This window comes from Lepisma saccharinum, chromosome 11, assembly GCF_977018435.1.
Source record: "Lepisma saccharinum chromosome 11, izLepSacc3.1, whole genome shotgun sequence".
In the NCBI taxonomy this organism is placed as follows: Eukaryota; Metazoa; Arthropoda; class Insecta; order Zygentoma; family Lepismatidae; genus Lepisma; species Lepisma saccharinum.
This window is the reverse complement of record NC_139239.1, coordinates 58,561,702-58,589,572: the sequence shown is the minus strand read 5'-3', so window position 1 is coordinate 58,589,572 and position 27,871 is coordinate 58,561,702. Positions and strand designations below refer to the sequence as shown.

The 27,871-nt window shown below is 35.9% G+C and overlaps 1 protein-coding gene across 2 annotated transcripts; it reads left to right on the top strand.

The window, feature by feature from the left end:
• The first annotated feature begins 262 nt into the window (after positions 1–262).
• On the top strand, positions 263–27,871 carry LOC145994839 (palmitoyltransferase ZDHHC6). 2 transcript variants are annotated; one of them, XM_083131207.1, is made up of 10 exons: positions 263–406; positions 3,740–3,833; positions 4,705–4,886; positions 7,791–7,875; positions 10,330–10,493; positions 12,001–12,135; positions 13,668–13,796; positions 19,957–20,037; positions 20,612–20,799; positions 22,355–27,871. In XM_083131207.1, the coding sequence occupies exons 2-10, from the start codon at positions 3,779–3,781 to the stop codon at positions 22,503–22,505; spliced, it is 1,170 nt and encodes a 389-aa protein (XP_082987333.1). In that variant the 5' UTR covers positions 263–406; positions 3,740–3,778; the 3' UTR covers positions 22,506–27,871. The 2 variants fall into 2 exon arrangements, with proteins under 2 accessions (XP_082987333.1, XP_082987334.1); XM_083131208.1 differs by lacking the exon at positions 263–406 and adding an exon at positions 443–565.

The following is a 27,871-nucleotide window of genomic DNA, read 5'->3' as shown; positions in this document are numbered from 1 at the left end:
CTTTCATCCTACGTGTTTTGAAAGAATTTATTTTTACGTATGCTGGTGGCAGACTTTTCAGCAGTTTGTTTGGCGTTTTGTTTCAATTCTTAAAGCTCTCGTTGCGTACAATCTGTGGTAAAATAAAGTGGATAAACATGCTGATGGACAATTTGCTTTGTAATATATAAGTAGAGAAGATATCAAAAGTCATGAAAGTTGAAGGAATTAATGTATACATCGGATTTGAACAAAGCCTAACTTATCATAAAGCAATTGAATTTTGAAAGAAATAAACTAGTACTATGGTTTTATTAAATAGTTGTAAAAATTTATTTCTCTCATAGACCAAATCTTAAAACTCGCATTCTTTTACTCAACAAGTGCTTGTCATTAACAATGTATGTAATAAGTTTACCAGAAATGGGTAAGTAGCGCATTTGGCATTTTTGAAGCTGTGGGAATAGTGCAAGGATGTATTAATACGGGGAAAGAAATATATTATTTGAATATGATTCTTTAAACATTATAACACATATCACTTTGTATTTCGAACGATCAACCTAATTTTAAAGAACTTTAAGAGGTGCGAAAGCATGTCTGCGAGTGTGAATAAGAGTTGCAAATGAACTGTGGGAACTACAGTTTGAAACATAATAGAATTTTTCGTGTGTACAAATATTCATTTAGCTGTGTGTATCGAGTACATGAAAATTGTTCATAATCCAGATGAATGGTAATTGCAGTACAGTAACATGAATACAGTAAGCAAATTGGTTCGTGGGAATGAATTTTAATTAGTGCAAAGTATTAAGATGCACAGTATAAGCAAATAGAGATGAAATTTGGGTACCCTTGACAATCTGTACCCCCTACAGAAACTGAAATATTTTGCATGATATATGAATATTTTGTTGTTTTTGAACGTTTTCAGTTGATTTTAGCTGGCGGAAATGTGTTATTGTGAAATAAAGTACGTCTGTTACCTTAGCGTGTTACTTTACCGTGAAGAACAGCAACCTGAAGGCTTTGCGCAAGTAAATCTAGCACCCAAAACTACATTCCATAACATCAACTATAATTTTACGTAGTTAGGTTTGGTACCAAAAGTTATTATCGACATGTTCTTTTGCTATTTGAGTGTGCATACAAAGGGTTTTAATAATAAAAACCGCGAAAGCACTCCGAAATGGCAAATTTTTTTGCTTATGCTGGTCATACTTTGTGATCGAATATCTCCATTATTTGTGTTTTCCACGCTGAAACTAATTTTATATTACATAAAACATCAAAATCTGCCGATTAATATAAATTTGAACATAATTCTCGAGGCGGTATGGTGGTTAAACCATCCGAAATGTGTGTAAAAATGGGACAGAATTAAAAGACGAACCCTGAGACTACCCTGTGGAGATGCATTTTTAAATTTCAATTGCTCTTTTATATCATTTTGCTTTTGGAAAATAGTAACCTATTCGGAATTAAATGAATGTTGTGTGAATGAGCAGGCATGCAAATAGTACTTTTTTTTTGTGTACAATATATCGTCGATTGAGAATGTAAATGTTTTATCTCCAAATTGTAACACATTGAGATATTTTGGCTGCGGTCTATTTAGGACAGAATTATTTCATCTTTGCTATTGTCTGATGCCTACATACAACAAATATTGATATGTTGAGTGTGTTTTTAGATCATGTGCAGAATTTGGAAGCAACCACAACCGCCATCTGAGTATGAGGTAAACCACTTGCGTTCTAACTTCAGTCCCTTGTGGAAACTGCGTAGAAATAGCAGTGGTCTTTGTTTCATTTCTGTTGTTGACACACAAAGAATTTGAATAATAATGAAATCAAAGTAGTTGATTGATTTCCCAAAATATGAATTATTGGTAAAAATTTACTATCCTTCGGACACCTCTAATTTTTTCGTTTCGTCAATTTTTGACATTCGTACTACGTATCTGCTTCGCGGAACATTCCTGAAGGTGTATGAATGTTGTTTTGATGAAATTTGAACTATGTTTCCTAACCTAACAGAACTAGCCTAACCACGTGCCAATGGTTCATGGGGCTAGCGCCAATGTTTTGCAATTATTTCCAATTTCTAGATCCTGATACTAAAACGACACAAAATTTTAACCCGATGTTCCCGATGTTCGACAATGCTACAGGAACTTATTACGGTAAGTAGTTTCTTCTGTAAAAATAAATAAATGTGTCCGAAGGATAGTAAACTAGTACCGTGTTATATTTGGTAGTATATATACTGGCACTCTCAAATCAAAGTTAGATTGTGTTAGCGTAAAACTGCCTCACAGAGCCCTATACAGTATATCAGAATACACGGAACACCCCATATGAAGTATACTTTAGGAAACAGTACAAGTAAGGCACTGTGCATAGCCAAATTATCTTTTCTTATACTTTTTAATCTAATCACTTAAGAAACAAGTGAAAATGGCATTCGTAGCATGATGAAATCGCAATAAAACAAAAGGAACTTTTTTTCGCTCTTCTCATAGACAAGATATTCTCCGTCGACAAGCGACAGTAAATATCGTAAAGTGTGAGAATGAATGTAGAATTAAATCGGAACCTTAGTAGAATGCATTTAGGGAGTTTATTTTTAATGCTATGGGAATCAAACCTAACCTGCCTAACCTAACCACGAAAGCATATATTGAACAAAACCTTAAGTAATCGCTAAAACTGTGCAGTATGTGTTAACAGACATACATCGAAATCGAACCATATAAAAATTGCATTCGTAGCATGATGAAATCGCAATAAAACAAAAGGAACTTTGGCCCAAATTTAAAACTACCTTTGTTTAAAACCCTTAAAACTCACGAAAAAACATGTTAAAATCACCACCACGGTGTGCTTGAGTGGCCGTTGAAAGCCCTAGTTCCTTGCCAAGGTGAAGCATGCGTGACACTTCTCCGACGTGGCTTGATGTTCCGAGCCTAAAATATGACCACCTGAAGAAGGAAGCAGTAAAGCTTCCGAAACGTAGTTTACAACGAACATATACTCACTTACGCAAGTAGACGAAATTCAATTCTCTAACGTATTTATATTTATAGGTCGTGAGTAACATGCATGTAACCAATATGCTATACATTATATCTATTTGAATTTCTATCAAATCATTAAAACTTGTTGTAGGTATATCATAGTGTGAAGGGAAAATGCACAACCCATAACATATTGTAATGATGCAAATCCATAATTATTGTCCATAGCTGTAGTTATAGCATTATCTATATAAATGTAAATGTATGAGATTATATAAACCTGTAAGGGATGCAGGGTAATACTTTGTAACAAGATGTAAGATGACGCTTTCCATGCCCTCTCACAAAGGGTCAAGGGAAAAAAGAGAAATAAATAAATAAAAGCTTGCAGCGCAATGGTGACAAAAGTCCAATAAATATACCATGTCGAACTTTTAAAGGCCCCTCTTGAAAAAAATGAAGAATTGTACATAGAACATTTGCATTCTCAGTGGACGATATATGTTAGGAGTACTGCCATACAAGACTTGTGTACTTCTTCATACAGTGGACAGCAAGACATATTTTACAGCTCTGTACACAAAAGCATAAGAAAGTAATGATTATGTAGCAGTTCATCAATTCCCATTTGGATGATTAAATTCATTATTTTTTAAAAAAATGTAAATTGTAGGTCTTGGATGCATTGTATTTCATAAATTATAAAAATAGAAAAGGTGATAATGTTCTTTTTTGTTGTAGGTCAATTTATGTTGTAACTAAAATACTGTTTAGTCTACAATGTGCTTTGGGCCCTTCAAACGAATATGCCACTGGGGTCCTTTAACTGCTTTGGGTAAGTGATATACATTCTTTGCAATCATTCAGATTTCTGTGGTGTATCATTATTCTTGTAGAAAATATGTGAAATTATTGTAAACACTTAGTTTGCTGTAGGCTACTATTGCAAATTTTCAATAATTAAAACTTTTGGTAACAGTTTCATATATTGGAGACACATTTCTTCATTTTTGCAGACGGAACTACTTACAGAAATGAGTTTCTCTAAGGTTTCCAATGTTTGTCGAGGTATTTTCTTTCATCGTGGAATCTGTTTGATCGGGAAATCATGTATTTTTCAAGAGAAATATCTCACCGACGCACAATTGCCATTGCTTTCCCTACTTGAACAGGATGCTGCATACGTTTGATGACGTAACCGCCTGTCAGTGTTTCCAACCCCCCCCCCTTTTTTTAACTATGCTTGCCTAACCTTATCGGAATGGTTCGTGGGGCTATCCGTCAGCTACTCTTGCACACGTGACGAACACGATAGTTGGTATTTTTCGGTGAAGTAGATTGGAAACACTGCATAACCACTATGGTAGTCAAGTTTTGTCCGCCATATTGTGTGTTAAGGAAGCAAAAAAAGGAATAACAAAAATCACTCTTTTTGTGAAAAATTGGATTTGTTTTCGTGTAAAAAGCATAATGACACCTTAAACTATGTTCCGCAATACACAATTGGTAAGTACGAACCATGCGAAACAGAAAATATCCGATTTTAATGTGTCTTCGATCTATGAAACTGGTACCAAACTTTTATATGCATTGTGTTTGTACACACAAACCTGAAAATTTCAGAGAATCGTTGTTATTCAGTTTTGATTTTATCACATATTTAATGCGTTTTGTGTGTTTTACTTAGTATTTGATCTTGTTTCCAGGTATAGTTAAAAGCATCACTTTCATGACTGTGTATTGCAACACAATGTGGTGGCCTCCTGCACTTTCTTTGGGTGGATTTTTGAACATGGTATCATTCCTCACTTTCAGTGCACTTACGATTTATAACTTCCTTTGTGCAATATTTGAAGGCCCAGGATACCTACCACCAGAATGGAAACCAGTAAGTGTGTATGTGCATGTGTCAGTGTATGTAGTAGTATTTGATGTTTAATTTACAAAATATAAATATTTACAACCCACCACATGAAAAAAGTGTTTATCTTAGTTCGTGTTGTTGAATATATTAGGGCTCAGCCAATACCAATGCCAATGTATTGGTATCGGAAAGTATAGGTTTAAATTCATCTACTGATACCAGCAGCACTTCGTGTTCAAAGTTCTCCAAAAAAAAAAAAAAAAATGGCTATGGCAGGTGGGAGTGGGGAGCCCATTGCCACACTGTCGGTTTGTTCGTAGTACTGTCCACCATAGCTGAAGTAGGTAGACGTCAGTGTGTGCTCAGCTCCGTTGAAACCCACCGCCTTATAGAGATACGTCGACGACACCTTCGTCATCTGGCCGCACGGTAAAGAAACTCTTCAGCCATTCCTAGATCATCTAAACAATCAACACCCAAATATAAAGTTCACCATGGAGACTGTGAAGAACAACAACCTGCTGTTCCTGGACATTCTCATCAGACGCAAGCCAGACTAATCCTTGGGACACAGTGTATACCAGAAACTGACTCACACCGATCTATATCTCAATGCCAACAGTTTTCACCACCCATCTCAAAGAGCTACAGTTCTCTTTACTTTATTTCACTGGGCCATTTCCATCAGCGACGCGGAGCATCTATCAGAAGAAATCCAACATCTTCGCACAGCTTTCAAACAGAACGGGTACTCGGAACACAACATCAACATGCCATTAAAACGAGTACTGTCCAAGAAGACCAGGGAATCTGGATACATTGGGGAATTCAGACACGTGGAGGATCCACACACACCTGGGGACACAGACAAAGCTGACCAGAAGATAGCCATCCTTCGGAAATCTCTCCGGAGTTATCAGCCGAATTCTAAAGAAACATAACAAAAAACATTCACAAACCACCTCCGAAGATCAGAAACCTACTATGCAACCCCAAGGATGAGTTAGGACTCAAAACACCGGGAGTCTACCATATTACCTGCAAATGTGGGAAAGCATACATTGGACAAACGGGTAGGACAATAGAACAGTGCTGTAAAGAACATCAAAGCTCCATCAAGTATTTCCACCCTCAAAAGTCGGGACTAGCAGAACATTCAATCAACGAGGGACATCGACCAGATTTCAGCAACACAGGAATCATAGCCATTCATGAAGAAAAAGACAATCTTAATCGCGACACGGGACTCGAACTGGACCCAGCCTGGTTAGCGTTAGTTAACCAGAGACGCCACTCGATTGGTCCGCCATCTTCACCGGGATCCCCCTTCCACGAACGTATATACACCGGGTTGATGCCCAGAACTGCACTTCTACCCTGAAGATGAGAGTGATGTTAGCTCTCGAAAGCTTGGAATCATTTCCACAACTCACTTGGTCGATAGCACGAGAGAATCTGTTCATCAATAGTCCATTCTTTTTAGAAACATAAGAAAACTATAAAGTGGTGCTTTCAGTTTGGTAAAAAAGGTAAAGGTAAAGTGCTCCCGTGTGCTTTGCACCACACCATGAAAGCGTATAGGGGGTTTCGAGTTAGGGGCCCACGCTTTCTTGATGTGATCAGCACCATGCCCCTGGCCACCTTTACCCCCCAGAGTTTCCTCCAGGTACCCACTTTATACGACGTTGGGTGGGTGCCGGAGCCGCTTGAGCAGGTGGAAAAAATCCCGGTTCTTCCCCCGGCGGGGATCATTGGAGCTTCCATAACTGCTGGTCATGCAAACTTACATCTCAAGTGTTGGTTGGGGTATCCTAGGTCAAATACTGATAAGGCTGTAATTCAAAAATCTTGCTGTTACTCCACTTTAAGAACCTAAAGGGTGTTGCAAAATGAACGCAGTATTTAAATTGTGCACCATTTTTCTCACAGTGTTGTCAGCGTTCTGCGAGGTCACATGTTGTAGTAAACACATTCTGGTTAGTCAATAGGGAGCGCTACACGATGGAGGAGTGAATAACGATCGTTAAAATTCATTACAGTTACGAGGAATATTTTGCAGAGAATGTGCACAAATTACATGACACATTTTATAGGAGAAACATTCCAAATGTGGAAAGATTATTTGAAAAATTTGAACCAACAGGTTTGGTTGGAGAGAAAATAAACAGGCCCACGTCGTACCGGCCATTCAGCCGAAAACATTGCCACTGTCAGCGATAGTGTGGTGAAGTGTCCTAAAACCTAGTGCGCCGTTGGTCACTGCAACTGGACATTTCAAAAATCACAATGCAGTAGATTTTAACTAAAGATCTACATCTGCAGATTCGTGTACACATTTAATGGCAATGTTTATCCTTTGCCAACTAATAAATAAATGAAATGTTGTTTTCTTAAATTAAATCCTGCATTTACACCCGTTACATGGTTTTTGGTGCATTTAAGTCAACCATATCAAGACAATCCTGTATTTGTCCTTTTTTTCTAAAATCTATATTATTTTTGTGCTACTTGTTGGCTAATGTTGAGGACAGAGATGACATTATAATTACATAAAATTATAATTACTCGCAGAAACACCCAGCCCAGGACTTCAACCCAGAACATGCAGTGGCAGGATTATGAGTTGAGTGCTGAACTTACATGACATCTGAGACATCTGAACACCTTTACTCTCGCCTACTATTAGTAGTCATTGGTGCATGCTGTTTAACATAATCAAAAATTTCTTAGTGCATCCTGTTACTGAAAGTGTAGTTGAAGCTACTAAGTATGCATAATAGATATGTGATTATAGTTCAGTTGAAAGTATTATGTTGTAGAATCAGATATGGAAGGTAATACTAGTAACATATTTATTAAGTAATGTCATAATTTATTCCATTGTTTTTGTGGTTGAATTTTAACACACTCTTTTCCTTTATGCCTTAGGATGTGCTGGAAGATGCAAAATATTTGCAATTTTGTAATGTTTGCCAGGGTTACAAGGCACCCAGGGCACATCATTGTCGAAAATGTAAGTTTTTAAAGTAAAAAAGAACATACCTCTGTGCATTACTCTTACGAAAATCCTAAGTCACTGTTTCTCAACTCTTTCACTTCTCTATTCATACTAACTTATATTGTCGCATATTACTTTAATGGATGATCAGTTTTGTTGATCTTCTAGCAGCTTCTTCACCCCATGCAAAGGGGAAGGCTAAATTGACTGCACAGCTCTAGAATGAATATATGAATGAGTGAAAGAAAAAAAAATGTTCATACTAAGAACCCTGGCATTGTGTGCCAACAGGAGAATAAAAAGAACCTTGCCACCTGTGCCAAAAGAGTACACACCTGAAGAAGTCACTAGAAGGGCAATGGAATTCATCACCCATTAAAGAAATGTGTAACTACAGATGCTCCTCCATGCACCTAGTTATTTTGTCAGATATATTTTTTTTTTTTTACGGAGTACCTTGATTTCTACGGTAGTGTTGGCTACTTTAACTGCCATTGTCAATATAGCTATTCCAAAATGCTAAATTATGAAATCGTTAGCTAAAGAAAAAAGTTAAAAATTGAACTGAGGTGTACCTCAGGCAATCCGTAGAATTTCACTTACTTGTTTTTACCCCCTAAATTAGAAAACTATGGAAAACAAGGAAAAACACTGAGGTAGCTTAATGGCACACAGTAAATTTTAGTAAGTTTCTTTATAGACAATAAACTCATTATAGTATTGGTCAGAGGAAACATCAAATACAAAAAAATTATGTGTGTTCCAGGACCCATGGAAGCAGCTTCATGGACTCGACGATGACTAAGCTTTGATAAAAACTGCTGTAGATAAATATTAAAATTGCAACCATTTGTAATTAGTGTATGTTTAGTAATCTGCATTGCTGCACTAATGATCTGAATTGCATATATATAATCATGTATGTGTTTTTATGTATCTCTGCTGTTAATACAATTGATATATAAAGTTCCGAGTTTTCAAGTATTGTGTAAGTATTTTGTCCTTTGCTCTTTTAACCTTTTGTGTCCCAAGCATCTCGATCGAGATACCCAAATGTAACCCTCATGGTCCCAAGCATCTTGATTGAGACGCTGTGTCAAGGTCGTAGTTTTTACGTTATAACTTTTCTATTTTTGGCTAGAATTTCGATTTTCTTTATATATTGTTCCTAACACATGTATTTAACAGAAATGTTTTTTTTGCATTTTTTTTTGTCTTCATGAAAATGGAGGGAAAAGGCAGGAAAAGGGACTTCTCTTTTGCGTCTCTTTTCAAGGTCAAATTTTTGCCGGCAAAGGAAGACCGGCTTTGTTGTTCTAAAGCAATGCTTTTTCACTCCCTCCTGTTAACTGCATTCGAAGGAAGCTTGTTTATCAGTATCCGATGTCAAAATGAAAGTTTTCCGTGAGGGCACAAGCAGGGAGTGGGGGGAAGGGGAGGGGGAAGACTGGTTGTTGAATCTGCGTTGTGAGAATGGAATTTCGAAGTGCGCTGAAGGAAACCTTTGTTTTTTTAGCACAAGTGTCCACAAGTTGCAACAGGGGTTACCCTGCATTGTCTAAAAATAGAATTTCAAGCAGCTGCAAGAATTGGCGCTCATTTTTCACTGCGTTCTAGCTTTTCGTCCGTGAATGTTGTGCATAGGTGTCATTTTGTGCCCAAGTGCGAGGACATTTTTTGGGTGAAGTGACAATTTTTTAAAATAATTTGTGGGGGTTATCTCCCTTCCCCCTCCATATATATATATATGCCAAATTTGCATAAATTTTGCATTTTGACATTTTTTTTCGGGGGGTAGGGGAAACCCCATTTTTTTTAAGAAAAGTATTTTTGAGGGGATTTCCCCCCCTTTCCCCCTCCATATGTACGCCGAATGTGCATAAATTATATATCGTCTGAATCTGTGATTCATTCTGCGTACAACGGTATATCTTTCATATTTCTAGGGCATTTAGTTTCTGAGGTATAGTCATTTCAATGTAACTCTGCATTTTGAAGCTTGAATCAGTGGCGTGCCGACCATTCCTTTTGGGGGTACAACTCAAGTTACATTGGTCATATGATAATAATGCAAATATTTTTGTGTTCCTTACATGTCAGCGATCATTTCCATGTGCATGTCGACACTGTCATGTACTTTTTTCTTGAGGGGAGGGTGGGGGAACCAAATTTTTTTTCTCCAAAATTTTGGAATTTTGAGAGTTAGCCCCCTCCCCCCCGCCACATATATGCCGAATTTGCATACATTTCATATAGTCTGAATGTCTGGTTCATTCCGCGTACAACTGTATATCACTCATCTCTCTAGGGCAATTAGTCTCCGATCTACACTCATTTAATTGAAACTCTTCATTTTGCGCAAAATCGGCTCGGGACAGAGAGGCTTACATGTGAAAAAGGCCTTGGGTCTCAAAAGATTAATCCCGTTCATTCCCATAAGAAATTAAACAATTTTCTTTATATTTTCAGGCAATCGATGTGTTATGAAGATGGATCATCATTGCCCTTGGATAAATAATTGTGTTGGCCATTTCAATCATGCATACTTCACAGCCTTCTTGTTTTTCGCTGTTTGTGGTTGCCTGCAGGCTACTGTTGTATTTATTTGCTCTCTCTACAGAGCATTGAATAGGGTGAGTTCCACATGCTTTTACTAGAATCAGTTCACTCATGAAAAAAGAAAATAGTAGCAATGTAGATAATGCTTGATTTTATATTTTTATTGCTCTTGTTTTATGTCAAGGGCTCTAAACCAGTCAACCATCACCAAGGAATCATTATTCGCAAATGATGCAACAGCACTTTAAGGGCCAAGACCTGCCAAGCAACTTTTCATTGGGTAATGAATGGTCAGTGCATAGAGTCCCTTCATGGCCATTTTGTGGTTTTCTAGACCATAGCTCACTAATATTTTTTCAAGTATCCTAATTTGTCCTCACAGTGAAATTCAAACGTGGGTCCTCTCATTCTAAAGATGACAGTGCTTATCATTTTGTTACACAGGACCTCCATAATAAATATGTAATAGGGCTGAGCCAATACTTCTTGGAACTGATACTGTACCGATCCAGATAGTCTTACCAATATAGATACCAATGCTTGAAAATTGTAACAATTCCACTCCAATTATAAGCATCAATTTACCACAGTTTTCCTTCAAAATATTCAATATTAAAGTACCTGTTATGTAATCAGTAATTTGTAACGTTAATTTTTCATGTTTCTGAAAGGTGTGAGGTGCATTTTCCCACCCTGTTTTGTCATGAAATAATGCGAAATGAGCTGCAAAATGTGAAATAAGACTCTTAACCACGAAATTTAGAATTTATTTACTGACGCGACACTTTCTGAAGTCAGAATTATCCTGAGAGCTATGCAATTCATGGAAAATTGGTTAATTCTGGTGTAAAGAATTATCCTGAGAGCTATGCAATTCATGGAAAATTGGTTAATTCTGGTGTAAATATTTGAGAAGCAAAAATGGATCCCTTTATACAGGAATAAATTTAATATTCTGGTAACGACATAAAAGTGCTATTAGAAGGGATATGTTTATTTTGTATAGTAAGTGCAGTTTTTAAATCAAATTTAGGATTATATTCACATTTTTAAAACCAATATGTTAAAATGTTATTTTATATACCAATTTTTCACCGCTATAACAGCAAAATTTTATTTTATTTACCGCTTTTGAACCCAAAATTGACTGTTTTTGTAGCGAAATTTTGCTTTTTTATTTACCAAAAATATGTGCCTTTAATAATAACAAAATACAGTTTTTCACATAATATCGGTAATTTGAATTTTGCATAATGTTCAGGATAATTAGACTCCATGAAATTGTCATGCAACATATTTGTGGAACCCGTGAAAGATCCAATTGGAAGAAAAGTATCGGTAAATATAATCCAACCGATACCACTGATATTGACTAATACATTGGCATTGGTATTCGCTCATCTCTAGTATATAACAATTTTTAAGTACATTTTATCACAAAAATAGTCAAATCAATTAATATTTAAAATTTGATTAATTGAAATTATACCTGACTGACAATATTGGCCTAATAATCAAAGTGCACATAAAATGAAAATGTAATTTGATTATTATTATTGAAAGTGATTCTCTTTATTCTAGGTATGGTATTTGTATTATGGAGATGGAACAGAACCTATTGTTCATCTAGGACTTTACAGTCTTATTTACTGTGTATTTTGTTTGGGACTAGCAATTGGTGTTGTGCTTGCTGTTGGAATGCTATTATACTTCCAGGTATTTTTATTAAATTTGTACTCAGTTTTAAAGTTCCATTTTTATTTTGTATTTTATTGAAAACTGTAAAGATATTAGAATTCCTTGAATTCTGGGGGTTATATTTTGATTTTGAAGTCTCTTTTATGCTGATAAGCTAGTCTGGACTGAATCTACAGTTTAATGTTGGATCCTAACCAATGAGCAATGTGCCTCCACCAGGAATCGAATCCAGGGCCTCGGTTATGTAGTGTATATTAATAAACCTGGAACTTCTTTTGTATGCAAATCTGATTTATCGTCATTCTATTATTGTTCAAAGGTGGATGGTGGCACTGGCTATTGAGATTAATACAATAATAAATTGGGTCTGTAGGTAACAAGTATTGATGTATATATTAATATCTTACCAAAATTTACCATATCTAAAAGTATAAACAATTTATATTAACCATAAATGTACCATGCTTATCAACAAAATGAGTTATCCACGAAGACTTCTTATCTTTTCTCCTTAATAAACAAATCTTATCCATTTTCTGTTTCGAGAATGTCTTTTTCTATTGGTGGGGGTGTTTTGATATTGCAATCAAGGGAACAATGTTTCAACTTGAAATGGTTGAAATTTGGTCAGGATCAAATTTTTAAAGAGTGAGTGAGTATGTGTGTTATGAAACATTCCCAAAATTATGCAGAACAATCGTTTTTACCATTAAACTGGAAAATTTATCCTGAACAACCTTAACATGCTACAGTAGCCACTCTGTCCTGAAGTATAAGGGGTCTTTATAAAGTAAGCAAAGTTCATCATTCTTCCTGGAAACTGCATTATTGTATGTTTGGATTCATGTTAACAGTTTTTCTCCAGTATAGCATAGATTTGTAATGCCTACTTAATTATATGAATGCCAATCAATATTTTTTCAACATACTTGTATACTTGTGTAGAGACTTCAATGAAAGGACCACTTGCTATATATTCACAATCTAATACTCAGTGAATTGGAAATATCTGCAAGATATGATGTGTCACATTTTCGAGGGCATTGGTGTGTCACCAGTAGTCACACAGAGTGAAAACAGCAAGAACGGTTATTTCCTCAGTCGAGATGTGGATGTCACAGATGAATGGTTCAGTGCATGCTTTGGTTAGCAGAATTGGGGATTTCATTAAAATAAAGTTTGAAATAGTGTATTGCTCAAGCACTTGCTCTCGTAATGGCTCAGGTGGAAAACACTTGGAGAGACCTCAAGAATAGTTTTGACATCTGTTGATCTATGAAGGGTGCTCTCATTGAACTTTTTATTTATTGACCCTCCATCAAAACTTGGCAAGTTACCAAGTATTTTAATAAATCGTATAGCTGCTGAGATATATACATTAATGTTTTGATAGTTTTAGCCTGGTATATGGTATATCAGTACATACATAAATTAGAAAAAAAAATTTATTGCATTTGCTTTTTTTAAAAAAAAAGTTTGTGAAACACATGAATACTGTAACTTGTGTAGTTCATAAGCACTGTGTGACTGTACTTGTCTTGTATTTCCAGTTGAGATCAATTGTCAGAAATCAAACTGGTGTTGAAGATTGGATTGTAGAGAAAGCACGGCAACGTAGAGGAGGAGACGAATCATTTACTTTTCCATATAATCTTGGCTGGAGGACTAATTTTTATTTGGTATGGAAAATTCTTTGTTATTTTCATAAATGGTAACACACATTTTATTTGTGTATTTTTTCACTATATTTCCAAGGAAACTAAGAAAAATAATAGATATGTTACATCCATGTGCATAGAAGTCTATCCAATATTAAGAAGAAATACATTTGATATCTTTTATGTAAATCTTTTATATGTTTTTTTTCTAACTCTTGCTTTCAAAGAAAATTATATTGCGATTCCATTCTATGTTCTATAATATGAGGGCTACTGGAAAAGTTTCTGCAAACTACCACCAACAGTGGCGCTGGTGTTCCGCTATTATAAAAATCGGAAGAATAGACCTTTTTTATGTTTAAATTATCTTTGATTGTTTGTTTAAGCCTATTCATTTATTTTTGACAGGAGTTTCGTGTGAGAAAGGGAAATTTCTTGTGAACACTTTCGGGCAATGATTTTGTATGATTTCAAATGTAGTTTAACACCGAAACAATGCATCAAGCGACTTCATTTGGCTTTTTGGGATCAAGCACCATCCAATTTTCCGAATTCCAGCATGGTCGCACATTTCTCAGTGATGAATTTCGTGAATGTCGTTCATCAACATCTGTTGTTGCCAGTAATGTTGATGCTGTGCGTGAAATGATTGAGAGGGATCGTCATGTGACATACTGAGATTCAGGCATGGTTTGAAAAAAAACAACCCACCTGGGCCCAGGTGGGTTTAATCAGGTTTTTTCTGGTTTAATTGTGTTTTTCAGGTTGTTTTTTGGGGGGGGGGTTTGATTGGGTTTTGTCTAGCTTTTATAAATAAAATGTCAATACATGTAACATAATTCACATTTGTAATTGCCGCCTAACCTACCCAAACTGCTAAACCATAGTAATGTTTATTTTTTATCCTTTATCAGGGTGGCTACAAACAAGCAGAAATTAAATTCCCTGACTTTTCCAGGTTTTCCAGGACAAAAATTTACATTTTTCCCTGACAATTACAAACTAAACTAAATCGATGTTTTTGCAAATGGAAATAATAAACTCATACAGATCCACGTATGGTTTTGTTAAGTACCAATATTATCTTCTATGAAATTGACTTAATTTCTCTATTCTCTATGATTTGAATTCAAACTGAAAAAAGGTAAAGGTAAAGTGTTCCCCTGTGCTTAACACCACGCCATGAAGGCGTATAGGGGGTGCGGGGGTAACGCCCCACACTTTCTTGATCCAGTCGTGAGTGGGGGTGATGTGATCAGCATCACGCCCCTGACCGCCTTTACCCCCCAGGGTTTCCCCCAGGTACCCATGTTATTCGACGCTGGGTAGGCGCCGGGGCCGCTTCCACCGTTAGAAAAGTTCCCGGATTTGAACCGGCCGGGGATCGAACCCGGGACCTTTAGCATGGTAGTCAGACGCGTTACCGACTGAGCCACCGCAGCCACGAAAAATTCAATTATTCAAACTGAAAAATAGTGAATTTGGAAAATTATTACAATTCACAAGCTAGGGAAGGATTATGGAATTTTCTCATAAGCAGCAAGTTTAAAATGAAAGTTATGACTAAATGAGATAGGAGTGAAGAGTGACTGATTAAGAAATACAATTTGTAATTTATCAGTCTCCTTATAACAGTTGGGCTGAAAAGTTCGTAGGCTAACATAGTAAAAAATATTTTTTTGACAAAATTCGATTTTATTATTCAATATAGTTGCCTTTGAGGGCGATACAACGATTATAGCGGTCATACAATTTTTCGATGCCATTTTTATAGTACAATTTCTCTTTAGCCTCAAAATAGGCCTCAGTTTCGGCGATTACCTCTTCATCAGTGCTAAATTTCTTTCCAGCGAGCATTCTTTTAAGGTCTGCAAACAGGAAAAGTCACTGGGGGCCAGATCTGGAGAATATGGTGGATGGGGAAGCAATTCGTAGTCTAATTCATATAATTTTGCCATCGTTTTCATTGATTTGTGACACGGTGCATTGTCTTGATGAAACAGCACTTTTTTCTTCTTCAAATGGGGCCGTTTTTTCGTGATTTCATCCTTTAAACGCTCCAACAACGCTATGTAATAATCTCAGCTATGTCGATCAACTTCACTTTACAATCATTTAAAATTATTTTGTGGACTTTTTTGATGCTTTCGTCGGTAACAGCCTCTTTGGGGCGTCCACTGCGTGCATCGTCTTCGATGCTCATTTCGCCTCGTTTAAATTTAGCAAACCACTTCTCAACGGTTGATTTTCCTGGTGCAGAGTCCGAATAATGTTTATCAAGCCAAGCCTTGGCTTCAACAGTATTTTTTTTCGCCAAAAAGCAATGCTTTATTAACACACGAAATTCTTTTTTATCCATTTTTTCACAATAACAAAAGCTGCTTCACTCACAATGCATATCTCACGAACTAATTATCCGGCAGCTGTGAAATTTATACACGTATCTTTTGAAGGTTAGTACTAAGTAAAAATCACATGGATTTAATTCTAGTAACGCCATCTATGAGTCAGCCTACGAACTTTTCAGCCCAACTGTTACATTCTCGGTATTATATGTTGATATTTCCACTGAGGTTTGGAACCCTCTGCTTGCAAGAATCATGAGTGTGGACTCATTTTTCGATGCATAAAGCTACTTCTCTCTTCTCTGTAAAGCAAAAAACTTAACTCTTGCATATAAGTGAAAGAATTGAATCGAACAAAATAAAGTGTCATATTTCCTTACATTATCAATGGGATTTCTGCTTCAGTACAGTATATCCAAGTGAAGTACTGTGCCACTGACAACATGCAGTTAAACCATTATTGCTGACGAAAAGGGTATGCAAGTATTAGAAATTTAACGCAAGGAATTTATAGAATTGCATTGTATAGGTACCTTATTTAGCTAACCACACATTAAAAAAAGGAACACGCTAATAATAAAAGCTTCTGAAAGTTCACTTACGAGTGGCATCCTGAAAAAATCTCCAATGGTGCCTATACGCAGCACTAGTGGTCAGAGATAGACACACACACACATGCAGGCAGGAAGAAGTGGCATGTAGCTGTAATCTGGTACAGTTGCAATGCAGCCGTTTTAGGACAGTTTTAGGTTAAAGATTGCAGCTCTCATACAGTCTCCCACCGACTGCGATGTAGCCTACATTGCACGCTCAGAATTTGGCACAGAGCCACCAGCAATCGTGTGAGGTGTACAGACCAGACGTCGTGAGTGATAGTATGGTCAGACGATGGTGCAGACAATTCACGGAAGGCCAATCAAATGTGCACAACCCCAAACACCTGAGTACACATGGGTCCTTTGCATCACTTCAGATGAGAGATCTTGGACCACTCCCTGTACAGCCCTGGCCTTGAATGTACCGACTTTCATCTCTTTGCTTAACTGAAGAGGTTTCTGGCAGGGCAAGGATTGACAGCTACACTGCGGTAGAGATAGTTCCAGTATTTGCTGTCAGACACATATACCATGGGCATACAAAATTTAGTGCCATGCCACGACAAATGCCAGAACAACGGTGGTGATTATTCCGAAAATTAGGTTAGGACTCACTGTTACTAATGCAATAAACTACAACTGATATTCATGTTCTATTTATGACTAAACGGTAGGGACCTTGATATTTTGTTATTTTTTTCAAATTTGTGTATTTTCTTATTTTTTATTTTTTACTATACGGTGTTATTTTCCCCAAAATTCACATTTTCATTTTAGCACATTTTCTGGCAAATATCTGAAATTATACCTTCATGGTGTTTTTAAACTACTGTTTCAAATTGTAAGTCACATGGCTTACGCCTCTTCGTGAGAGTTTGATATCTTGAAAGTTATTTTGGGAAAGTTATTTTCTATACCTCTTTTTTAATTTTAAGGTAAGAATTTTAGATAATGGAATTTTCCCCGTATATACTGAAGGGTGCATAATGACCATAAGTGGCGACGCGCACGCAAAAAATTAAAATCAATCAATCTCACGTGCCAGATACTGATATATTATGGCATCAAAAACTGGCATTATTTTTTGACTTGTTAGTGTTATGTTTCCCAAACTTCGCATTTTTGTTTTAGAACATTTATCTGCCAAATATACCGAAACTTAATACTCCATTATTGTGTTTTTAAACAATTATTTTAAATTGTAGGTCAAATGGTCTACGTATTCTCGTGATAGTTTGATATGTTGGAACAGATTTTTGAGAAAGTAAAAGTAAAGTGCTCCCCTGCACTTTTCCATGAAGGTGTATAGGGGTGTGGAGTTAGGGCCCCACACTTTCTTGATCACGGCTGAAGGTGGGGGCTGATTGATCAGCACCATGCTCCTGGTTACCTTTATCCCTCAAAATTTCCTCAAGGTACCAGCTTCATATGATGCTGGGTGGGTGGCGGAGCAGTTTGAATAGGTGGAAAACATCCCGATTCTCCCTCGCAGGGGATCGACCTCAGGTCTCTTGCATAGTAGTCAGATGAACTAACGACTGAGCTCCTTTATTACTCGCTCGACAAATGCCAATGGTGCGCACTTAGCTTGGTAATTCAAAACCTATGTTGTGCGACAAATACGAAGATTTGACGGTACCGTGTGACGGTAGATATGCACTCGATCTCCTGTTAGAACCCTCCCACTTTGCTCTGCGATGGAAATGGTTTTGATTGAACGATATCTTTAAATAAATAAATAATAAAAAAAAAGTCAATGAAGATGAAATTCCCTGACATTTCCCTGACTTTTTTTGACACCTCTAATTCCCTGACTTTTCCAGGTTTTCCAGGTCTGTCGCCACCCTGTTTATTCTCACACGATTTCCTGGTTACCTCTGTGCCTCTGTGGATAGCAAGTTTGTATGTTTGAATTGATATTTAGTTTGTATGTTTGAATTGATATTTGTCTAAAGTACCTGCAGAATCTACAGCTTAATATAGGCCTATGTAATTTCTTAATAAAGATTAAACATTTGTATTGGTGTACTGATCTCTGATATTTCGTTCTACTTCATTTCAATATTACAAGTGTTGTGCATTTTAGATAGCAAAATTAATCTCGAGTTATGATGACAGTCGTGATCGCATTCTAAGAATCTAAAATGCAATCTTCATTAGTATACACCTCTATGACGTTCCTTCATTTCAGAAATCATTGAAATACCAAAGTTAATAATAAATCCCACTGGGTTTTATAGGTTTTTTCAAGTGGGCCCAACCCAAAAAAACACACTGGGTTTCTTTGGTTTGGGCCCATCTTGTTGTACCTTGGATTCAGGCATCCTTGAACACTGACATGAAAGCAATACATATGATTCTGCAGGGTCATCTGAACGTACGGAAACTTTCAAGATGTTGGATCCCACACAACTTGACGGAAGCTCATAAACAGACTCTTGTAAATTGGTGTGAAGAAATGCTCAAAAAATTCAACCGAGGCAAGTCAAATTTGGTGTACTACATCGTTACAGGGGACGAAACTTGGATCTATTCATACGAACCCGAAACTAAACAGCAATTCACTGTTTGGATGTTTCAAAGTGAGCCGAAACCAACAAAAGCTGTTTGTTCGAGGAGTGCTGCAAAGCAAATAATTGCTTGTTTCTTCGGTTATATCGGACATGTGGCAACAATAGCTTTAGAAGATCGAAGGACTGTAAATGCTGAGTGGTATACAACAATTTGTTCGCCAGAGGTCATCAATGAATTGCGTAAAACAAACCAAATTGTCACATTATTCTTCACCACAACAACGCCAGTTTCCACTCAGCACACCAAATTGTTGATTTTTTTGTCCAGTAAAAATGTCGAATTAATGACTCATTGTCCGTACTCACCTGATTTACCACCTAATGAATTCTTTTTGTTCCCATACATGAAAAATAAGATGTGTAGTGAGTGATTTGTGTCGCCTCAAGCCGCTGTTGATGCATTCCAAACAGCGGTTTCCGAGGTATCAGCTTCAGAGTGGAAAAAATGCTTTCAAAATTGGTTTGAGCGTGTGCAAAACTGTATCGATCTTAAGGGTGAAAACTTTGAAAAACAATAAAGCCATTCCCAGAATTTCACGTCTTTTTTCATGATGATTGCAGAAACTTTTCCAGCAGCCCTTGTATAACTGTAGCCACAATCATTTTTTCTGCCACATAGAAATGTACAATTGTGTTCAATATATTTATGGATTATTTTTTTTTTCAGGTATTAAATTGGAGTTGTGAACCCGAAGGAGATGGAATTGTGTGGCCCATAGTAGAAGGTTGTGATCAATATACGCTAACTGTAAGTTATTATCTTGTTTGAGGTGGGGGAGTATACTGCAAATAATGTTGTTAATAAGTGTTAAACACATTATGAAGAAAAATAAAGATCAGTGTTTGAGTTGTCATAATATTCTTCACAAATAACAGAAATATATAGTTCAGATCTCATTTTAAAATCACTCTTCTTAGACTATTCTTTAACACTAGATTAAAATCCAGCAAATATCACTGGGATTATATTGTAAAACACTTATAGGAAATTTCACAATGCCTAGAGTTTAAAATAGTCAAAAGCATTACTATATATATGAGGTTTTGAATTTACTGTTCATAGATCTTGGAATATACAAAATTTGTGTGCTATGTTATCAAATATAATGTTGTGTAATTTATAAATAGAAATTCTAACTTGTTTAGTTGGATTTGTGTTTCCATTATCAGTAGTACAGCATATGTAAGTAATGTTACATGTTCATAAGTTAAAATTACTTAATTTTATATGACGTGATGCCACTTTCCCCAAATTTGCTTACATGATTCAATCAACCAATATTGTTCTACACGTAACAGTAAAAATATTGTTATATTTGCAGAGAGAACAAATACAACAAAAGCAAGAAAAAAGACAGCGTACAAGAAGATATACTGTACTGGAAAATTATTCTGGTTCATGGCTACCCATTTCAAAAGGCTTGAGTGTGTGTTGCCATCCTCCTTGTACAGATGAAGCCAGAATTCCATTAAAAAGAGGGGACACTGTTCTAGTCACAAGATGGAAAAGGTTGGTACAATACTACATTTTATAGGCATGTGTGAGTGTACCAAGCAAACCAAACCGGAGTTCTCTCACAGAATTCATCTCCACAAGTGAACTATATGAGTTAGCATGTTCAGAAATCATTTTGGCATGAGTGTCACTTTTCATATGTAAAGGAGTATTTTGTATTATGCTATTTTTGTCTAATGTCTGCAAGGAGGGTGAACAATGATTAGATGAAGGGATATTCACAAAGAACACCCATGTCCAAGCTGGGATTTGAACATGTAAATGTCAGTGGCAAGATCATGAGTCTCAATCACTTGGTGCATGTGGCACATGCTCACCGACGTATATTCCAAAAACAAAATGAGGAAAGTGAAATATTAAGGCAACCTAACCTACTTAAAACTTATAGATTTAATATAACAATCAGACAGGTCAATAAACATTCTTGGACTGTGCATGTTAGGCCGTGATGTAACTTTTGAACAGGATATGAGAGTTAGGTTTGGTTGCCGCAAACACACTTTCCCATTTTGTTTTTGAGACTTTGAGACATCGTGTACAAGTTTCATTCGAAAATTACCAAAATGCTTCAGATTTCAGAACAAGGTGCCAAGTATAGGCATTCTGTACTGTTTTATTGCTTTGTATGGACATTTGTAACTTGTGAGGTGGCTTGTAGTTTCAGGTGGAAAGGTTTGGAAATTGTGCAAGAAAAGTGAAAGGAAGTCAATTGTAAAGAAAACCAGTCTTGTTTCTGGCAGCAAAAGTTGGGAACAGGCTCTCAAGTTTTGGTATGGCCAAACATTTTTCTAATGTACGAGTAAGTTCCACTGTGTTGATAACAGCCTAACGAAAAAGGAAAATAAAATAAAAGGCTCTTGGTTATAGAATATTAGAATATCTCACTGGTACATGTATAATTTAAAATATTTTTTTGTAAAGTTAATAAAAATTGTGGCCTGACCATGGATTGAACTTGAAATATTGGTATTCAGTGGAGCCAACCTGTAGGATGGACAAAACGTAGCTACATAGTGCTCTGAAAAGTGGCTAATACAGAAGTTTACTTGATAGATCAGATGATATGCCAAGGTTTGATCCCTGGTATGAACTACTGTTGTAACTTGATTCTTGGTATTACAACAGATACAATATACAAGATTGATAGTTTTTGATTCTGGTAATCTCATAGTAAATTTGAATTTACAAAGCAGAAGAAGCACAGTGCTTTGTGATACTTTTTCTGTTAAGGAAAGGTTTCCTGTATGTATTTCACAGTGCACTTAAGATTTGCTATATTATCAAAATATCCCTGACAAGTACAGTGAAACCCCGATTTTATGTTCCTGGATTTTACATTTTCCCGCATTTAAATCTTGATGCTCCCAAAATAAGCAAAATGTTATGAAATTTTTCCTCGATTTTACACTTTTGCAATTCCCTGCATTCATCTTGGTCCCCTGAAAAATGTAAAATCGAGGTTCCACTATACTTCCATTGCCTTAAGATTTACTAAGTGTAAAAAGAAGTCAATGAAAAATTATGATTATTGCTATATTTGTTGTTTTAGGTACTGGCTGTTTGGAGAGAAATTACAAGAAAATGCTGATCATCGTATTAGGGGTTGGTTTCCTCGCCGCTGTGCAGTGGAACTCATTGAGGGATCACGAGAACCAAATCTAATAGACACAGAAGTTGAATTAGTAAGAAAGAATAAATGATAATTCGTTCAAAGTATGCACCTTTCCCTTGTGGGTGTAGACTCTTCTGTGAGTGCACTTGAATTCGATGCGAATTAATGATCAAGAGTAGCATTAAATAGTTGTGATATGTAAAGGCATCCAAAAGTCTTGTGAAAAGACCCTGTAGGTATGTAAGTGCTGTGCTAAAAAGCAGAAGACTCGTACTTAATTATTGTTGCACCTCAATTGGTAATAGTTTTCTTTTTTTGGGGGGGGGGGGTTACTTGTAGGCAAGCTTTGCACATATAGTAACAGTTACTTTATTATTGAATTCTCACACAAAATAAAAGGGGGAACCATAGTTCATTGTTCGAGCAAAAATTATGGCATTTATGAAGAACGAGTTGAAGCTTTCTTGGCAACGAATGGTGAGCCAATAACAGTCACTTGAGTTCTCCTTAAAAAAGCTATGACTAAAAATTCATGGAGTGTATTATATAATTTGTAATTGTTGAGAATGTATGCATTGGGAAAACAGAACAACATAAGTGATATGGTTGTATAAGTACAACTGAAATCATTACCAATGTATATATCATCCAGCAATTTCACTTGGAAGTGCAACATAAATGGACACTGGTCTGCAACTGATCACTCATGCCATTAACGCTTGTTCATAAATGCAAACATGTAGCTTGCCATAAATGACATCCTCCACGAATCGCACATAAAGAAGATGGGAGTGACATTAACATTGTAAAGTTCTCCAAAACCTCTTTTACTTATTTAAGGTTTGCAAATTTTGAAAAATATAGACAGTATATGGAATGAAAAGAGCCTAAGTGACCTCTCATTGTGTTTCATATGACTGAGTCAAACAATTGGAATTGGAAGAACAAGAAATAGTGTGTGGTTGGAAGATTAAGCAGGGAATAGGGACCTTGAATTTTCATTGTTATATTTTCCCAAATTAGCTGGCATTTTAGTCAACAAAATTGTGGAATACACCAAAACATGTGTTTCACATCACATGAATTTAGTAATAATATATTAATCTCAAGCTATAAAAACTCTGTAAGCGAAGATAAGGATCACAAACACAAGATAACAGTTAAGAACTTCTTAATTGTTAATAATATATCATCAAATATTGCTCTGCAATTTTATCAGCTATTGAGAGGCCATGAACCACAGCAGCTAGAGAGATGAAACTTTGAAGGTAAATAGACCATCATGTGCGCATTGTATTCCAGCAAATTCATTTCAACTGGTCTTTCTGTTTATTCTCTTTGACTAACATCTCATTTCATAGCGTATTATGGAAATCATAATATGTAATTGGAAAGGAATAAGTAATTTAATAAAGTTGGAAAGAGGATAAACAGTGTTTCCCTTACTGGGATTTAATTTGATGAACCCTGCAGTTACAACAAGTAAAACTGCCAAGGCTAGATGGAATATTACAAAATATGAACTATAAGACACTGTTGTGCAATTTTGTTGTTTTTCCTGCTTTATTACCATTGTGGTTCCGAGATCCAGCCTCTGCCAGAGTTGTTTCAAGATATGGCTGCAAAAATTTGAATTTTTACACTTTCTGAGAAGTGTTTCCAATTTTCTTCACACATAGATAAAGAGAGGGGGAGGGGGTTCTATATGAAAAATGAGACTGAAATACTGAGCAGACACTGAAAAGTTTTAAACTTCCACAGTTGCAGACTGCATCTTCAGGCAGAGGTAAATGGAAACAGAAGTAAGTATTGGGCCTGCCAGGTGAAGAGCAAAGATGAAGTTGCCAAAAAAAAAAAAAAAATCTCTTGCCAGGCTTTTGTGAAGATGTTTGAGTGGCAGGGTTAGGGTGGTGTATGAGAGTGGGATTTGGAAAGTTTCATAGAATATCCCAATAGATATGCAACATGTGCATGTTGATCTAGACAATCTACTTGTCAATACCTCCTTGTAACAGCTAATGCTAGAAGTATGACAGGTGGAAAGATATGGACAGGACCAACACAGAAAAACTGTGCCACATATTGGGAGGGGAAAATCTACAACATAATCAACATAGAATGAGTTCTTGTTCATCCAAAAAAAAATTTATTAATATCCTGACCAAAGTACATAACAACAAAAACTAGTTTTCTCTGAATGTAATAATGTTCATATGTTAAGAGAATGTCAGCTCCAGTGCTTTTTTTTGTGTTGTTTTTATAGTGTGTGCATGTGTTTTGATGAAGCTGCATAAATTAAGATACCTTCACGTGTAAGCATCTGTTAATCGGCATGTGTATAGTACAAAATTTAAGATCAAGCATGATTTATGTAAAATTGCTACATTACGAAAAATTGAAGAAAACCTAGGGATAACTCTTGGGTCATCATCATTCTTAAAAAGATTAAGTGATATTGGATTGAAGCAGCAACAAAAACCAAGACTTTTGGATAGCTCAGTAATATACACCGATAAATTCATGATTCGTTACTAGTAGAATGATGGATGTGTATAGTCAAAATTGCTGCGGAAAATATGCCAAAACTATCCATGCCACATTATACAGAGTGGCCCGTAAGTCCCTACCCATTCACATATTTTGTGTGTCCAGTGTATCTGTGTGCTGTCCTTCATTCTCGCTGCATAATATTATGCGACGCCATGTTCTGTGAGACATTTTTCGCTACATAGCAGGAGTTATTGTTCCAAGTGTCGCTGTAACTGCTGCCCTCAACTCATCATTGGAATTATAACATTGTTTTGACACAATGTCCTTTATGTATCCCCAAAGAGAGTTATCACATGTTGTCAATTCCGGACTTCTTGAGGGCCATTTCATAGGCGCCGGGGATATTTCAGAACCATGACCTATCCATTTGTTAGGAAAAGTGTCATTGAGATATTCATGCACGCAGAGGGCATAATGAGACGAACTGAAGAAAACATAACATAATAACATATTGATGGGAACATGGCATCGCATAATATTATGTGCAGCAGCACTCAGAAAACTTTATACACTAGATAGGCTACATAATATATATGAATGGGTACGGACTTACGGGCCATCCTGTACATTTCTCGCCTAAAGTGTGTGCATTTAAGTTTGTCTTTCAAAAAGTTTTCATATTATTTTGTATCGTGTTTATGTTAATTGTTTTTTAATGTCTTGGTATCAGCACTTAAATTACTAGGAAGTTACTAGATACTTGGTCTTTACACTTTCTTTCTTTCTTTTCAAATAAAGGATATACTGTATTGGGCTGAGTCAGTATCCACTTTCAAACTTTTTAGAATAGTTGTAAACATTAAAATGTAATTATTATAAAAGGCATGGAACAATATAATTTTTTGTCCAGTACTGATAAAGTACTGACATAAAGTTTACCAACCTCATAACTGATGTTTTTCTAATCTAATATAGGAACATGAATTGTTCATTAACTTCCTTAATTAACATTTACATAACCAGATGACTAATATATTTAGACACTGACTTTACAAAATCAGAATATTTTGAGATATATTGGCTTGGTAACAATATTGGTAGGGGTGTGTAGGATGAAAATTGTTTGGTTGGAATGGCAATTTTTTTTAGAAACCCAATGTTCAGAGTGGGAAAATTTGCTGAAGGTAATACAATGTTTGAAATATCCCGATACTATGGAAATCTCAAATTATTATTTTAGCATTTCTGGAATAAAAACTCAATAGTGCAGAAAACATCAAGAATTAGCCACTTTTAAACACAATAACTGGGAATTTCCGCGACTATTCAGGATCCTGAAAAGTCAGAATCAGGATGTATCCCCCCCTAAATATCTATGTTATTGATAACATTGATATACCCATATTGGGAGATACTGGATATAGCACCATATAGTCTGTCAAATCCTTAAATTATACCATATCAATCTCCCCGAGTTCTACAAATATTCCTAGATTCATAAATGCCTGATTAATTCTCTGGCATTCCTAAAACCCAGAAGTTTATTCCTGAAGCAATACAAGCTTCCATGTGTCTCCATCTTGGGCAAGATGAGACCAATCATGACTGAGCTTTCTAATTTATTTAAGTTCACTTCAACAATACCCTTCCATCTTTGTCTTGGCCTTCCTACAGATCTCTCATAAGATTACCCATCATGAATTCCGTAATTTCATTGTTTATATCTATACAGATTGTGCAGCTCAGTATTACTCACGTCTTCATTTCTTTGAAGTCCAAATATTTTTCCAACAACCTTATTTTTAAAAACTTAATTTATGTTCCTATTTTCAGTTCAGTGGACAAGAAGCTGAAAGTCTCATGCAATACTTGTATTAAACCAGCTCTTAATCACATTAGTCCAGAATTAGTAAAAATTGCACATTTTTGCATAATTCCCATAAATTTTCAGATTTTGCAAAAACATTAGTCAACACTTTGTAACTCTCATTGGATACCCAACCTCCAAGAAAGTATTTTCTGGTTAACAAATTTAACCAGATACTTCCCTAACCTAAACAATTGATCTGTATTACTATTGTCTCAGCCCTATTACTGTCACATCCAATTGGCTACACATAAATAAATAGTAAAATGTTAGAAGAGGAACTACTTTTATTCAAGGAATGGGGGGGGGGGGGGTAAGAATTCAAACTTGCAAATGCCATACTGATGTTTTTTATATAAGTATTTTTTTTTATTTCATGCCATGGAATTCAATTGAAAGTTTGTGGAACAATTATAAATGACTTTTGGCATGATTTGTAATAATTCATTGGAAAGTTGGTGAAAATTGTGGTCTTGAGGTTGAAGACCTAGTTGATTCAATTAACATTAACACCCAGTTTTCTTCGGAGGCTGAGCTTGTTGATTGCTGTCTCATGGTATTCCCAGGTTCAAGTCTTGGTATGCACATTTCTTTTTGAATGTCATTTTGAGGAGTTTATATGCTCTTCTCTTTTCCCATAAATAGGATTAGAGATTGCATGTTTCGTATGTTTGATTTGTAAATCTCTTGCATCTTTGATTGTAAATTCTTCATTTTTAGAGTTTTTCCTTGCGGTGTTGTGGTAAATGGAATGTAATTAAGGTTATGTAAAAAGGTTCTAATACGGATGAATCAATACTGGTGTAATCAATAGAAGAATTTTACATCATATTATGTGATTTGAATATAAGAGGAAGCTCTAGTGCATAGAATAACGAAGAGAAGACGTGATACGATTCTGAATTTGAATATTTACATTAAAATCAGGATGTTGTTTTGCTGTTGATGGGCATAATTTGTTACAATTTTCTTTACCTCCAATGGATAATGAGTTTTACCTTGTAAATATTATTTTGTTAAAATGTTATGTATTGACGAGTGTTTTGTGAAAAAAATTGTAAATTTTATTTTTTTGTTGCTAATATTGCAGGGGAAAA

Bases quoted from the DNA above. Each gene is read 5' to 3' on its own strand.
- LOC145994839 (XM_083131207.1), top strand. From the start codon at position 3,779: ATGTGCTTTGGGCCCTTCAAACGAATATGCCACTGGGGTCCTTTAACT. The intron at 3,834-4,704 runs GTAAGTGATATA...TCTTGTTTCCAG, and splicing joins GGGTCCTTTAACTGCTTTGG to GTATAGTTAAAAGCATCACT. The intron at 13,797-19,956 runs GTATGGAAAATT...TTTTTTTTTCAG, and splicing joins GGAGGACTAATTTTTATTTG to GTATTAAATTGGAGTTGTGA.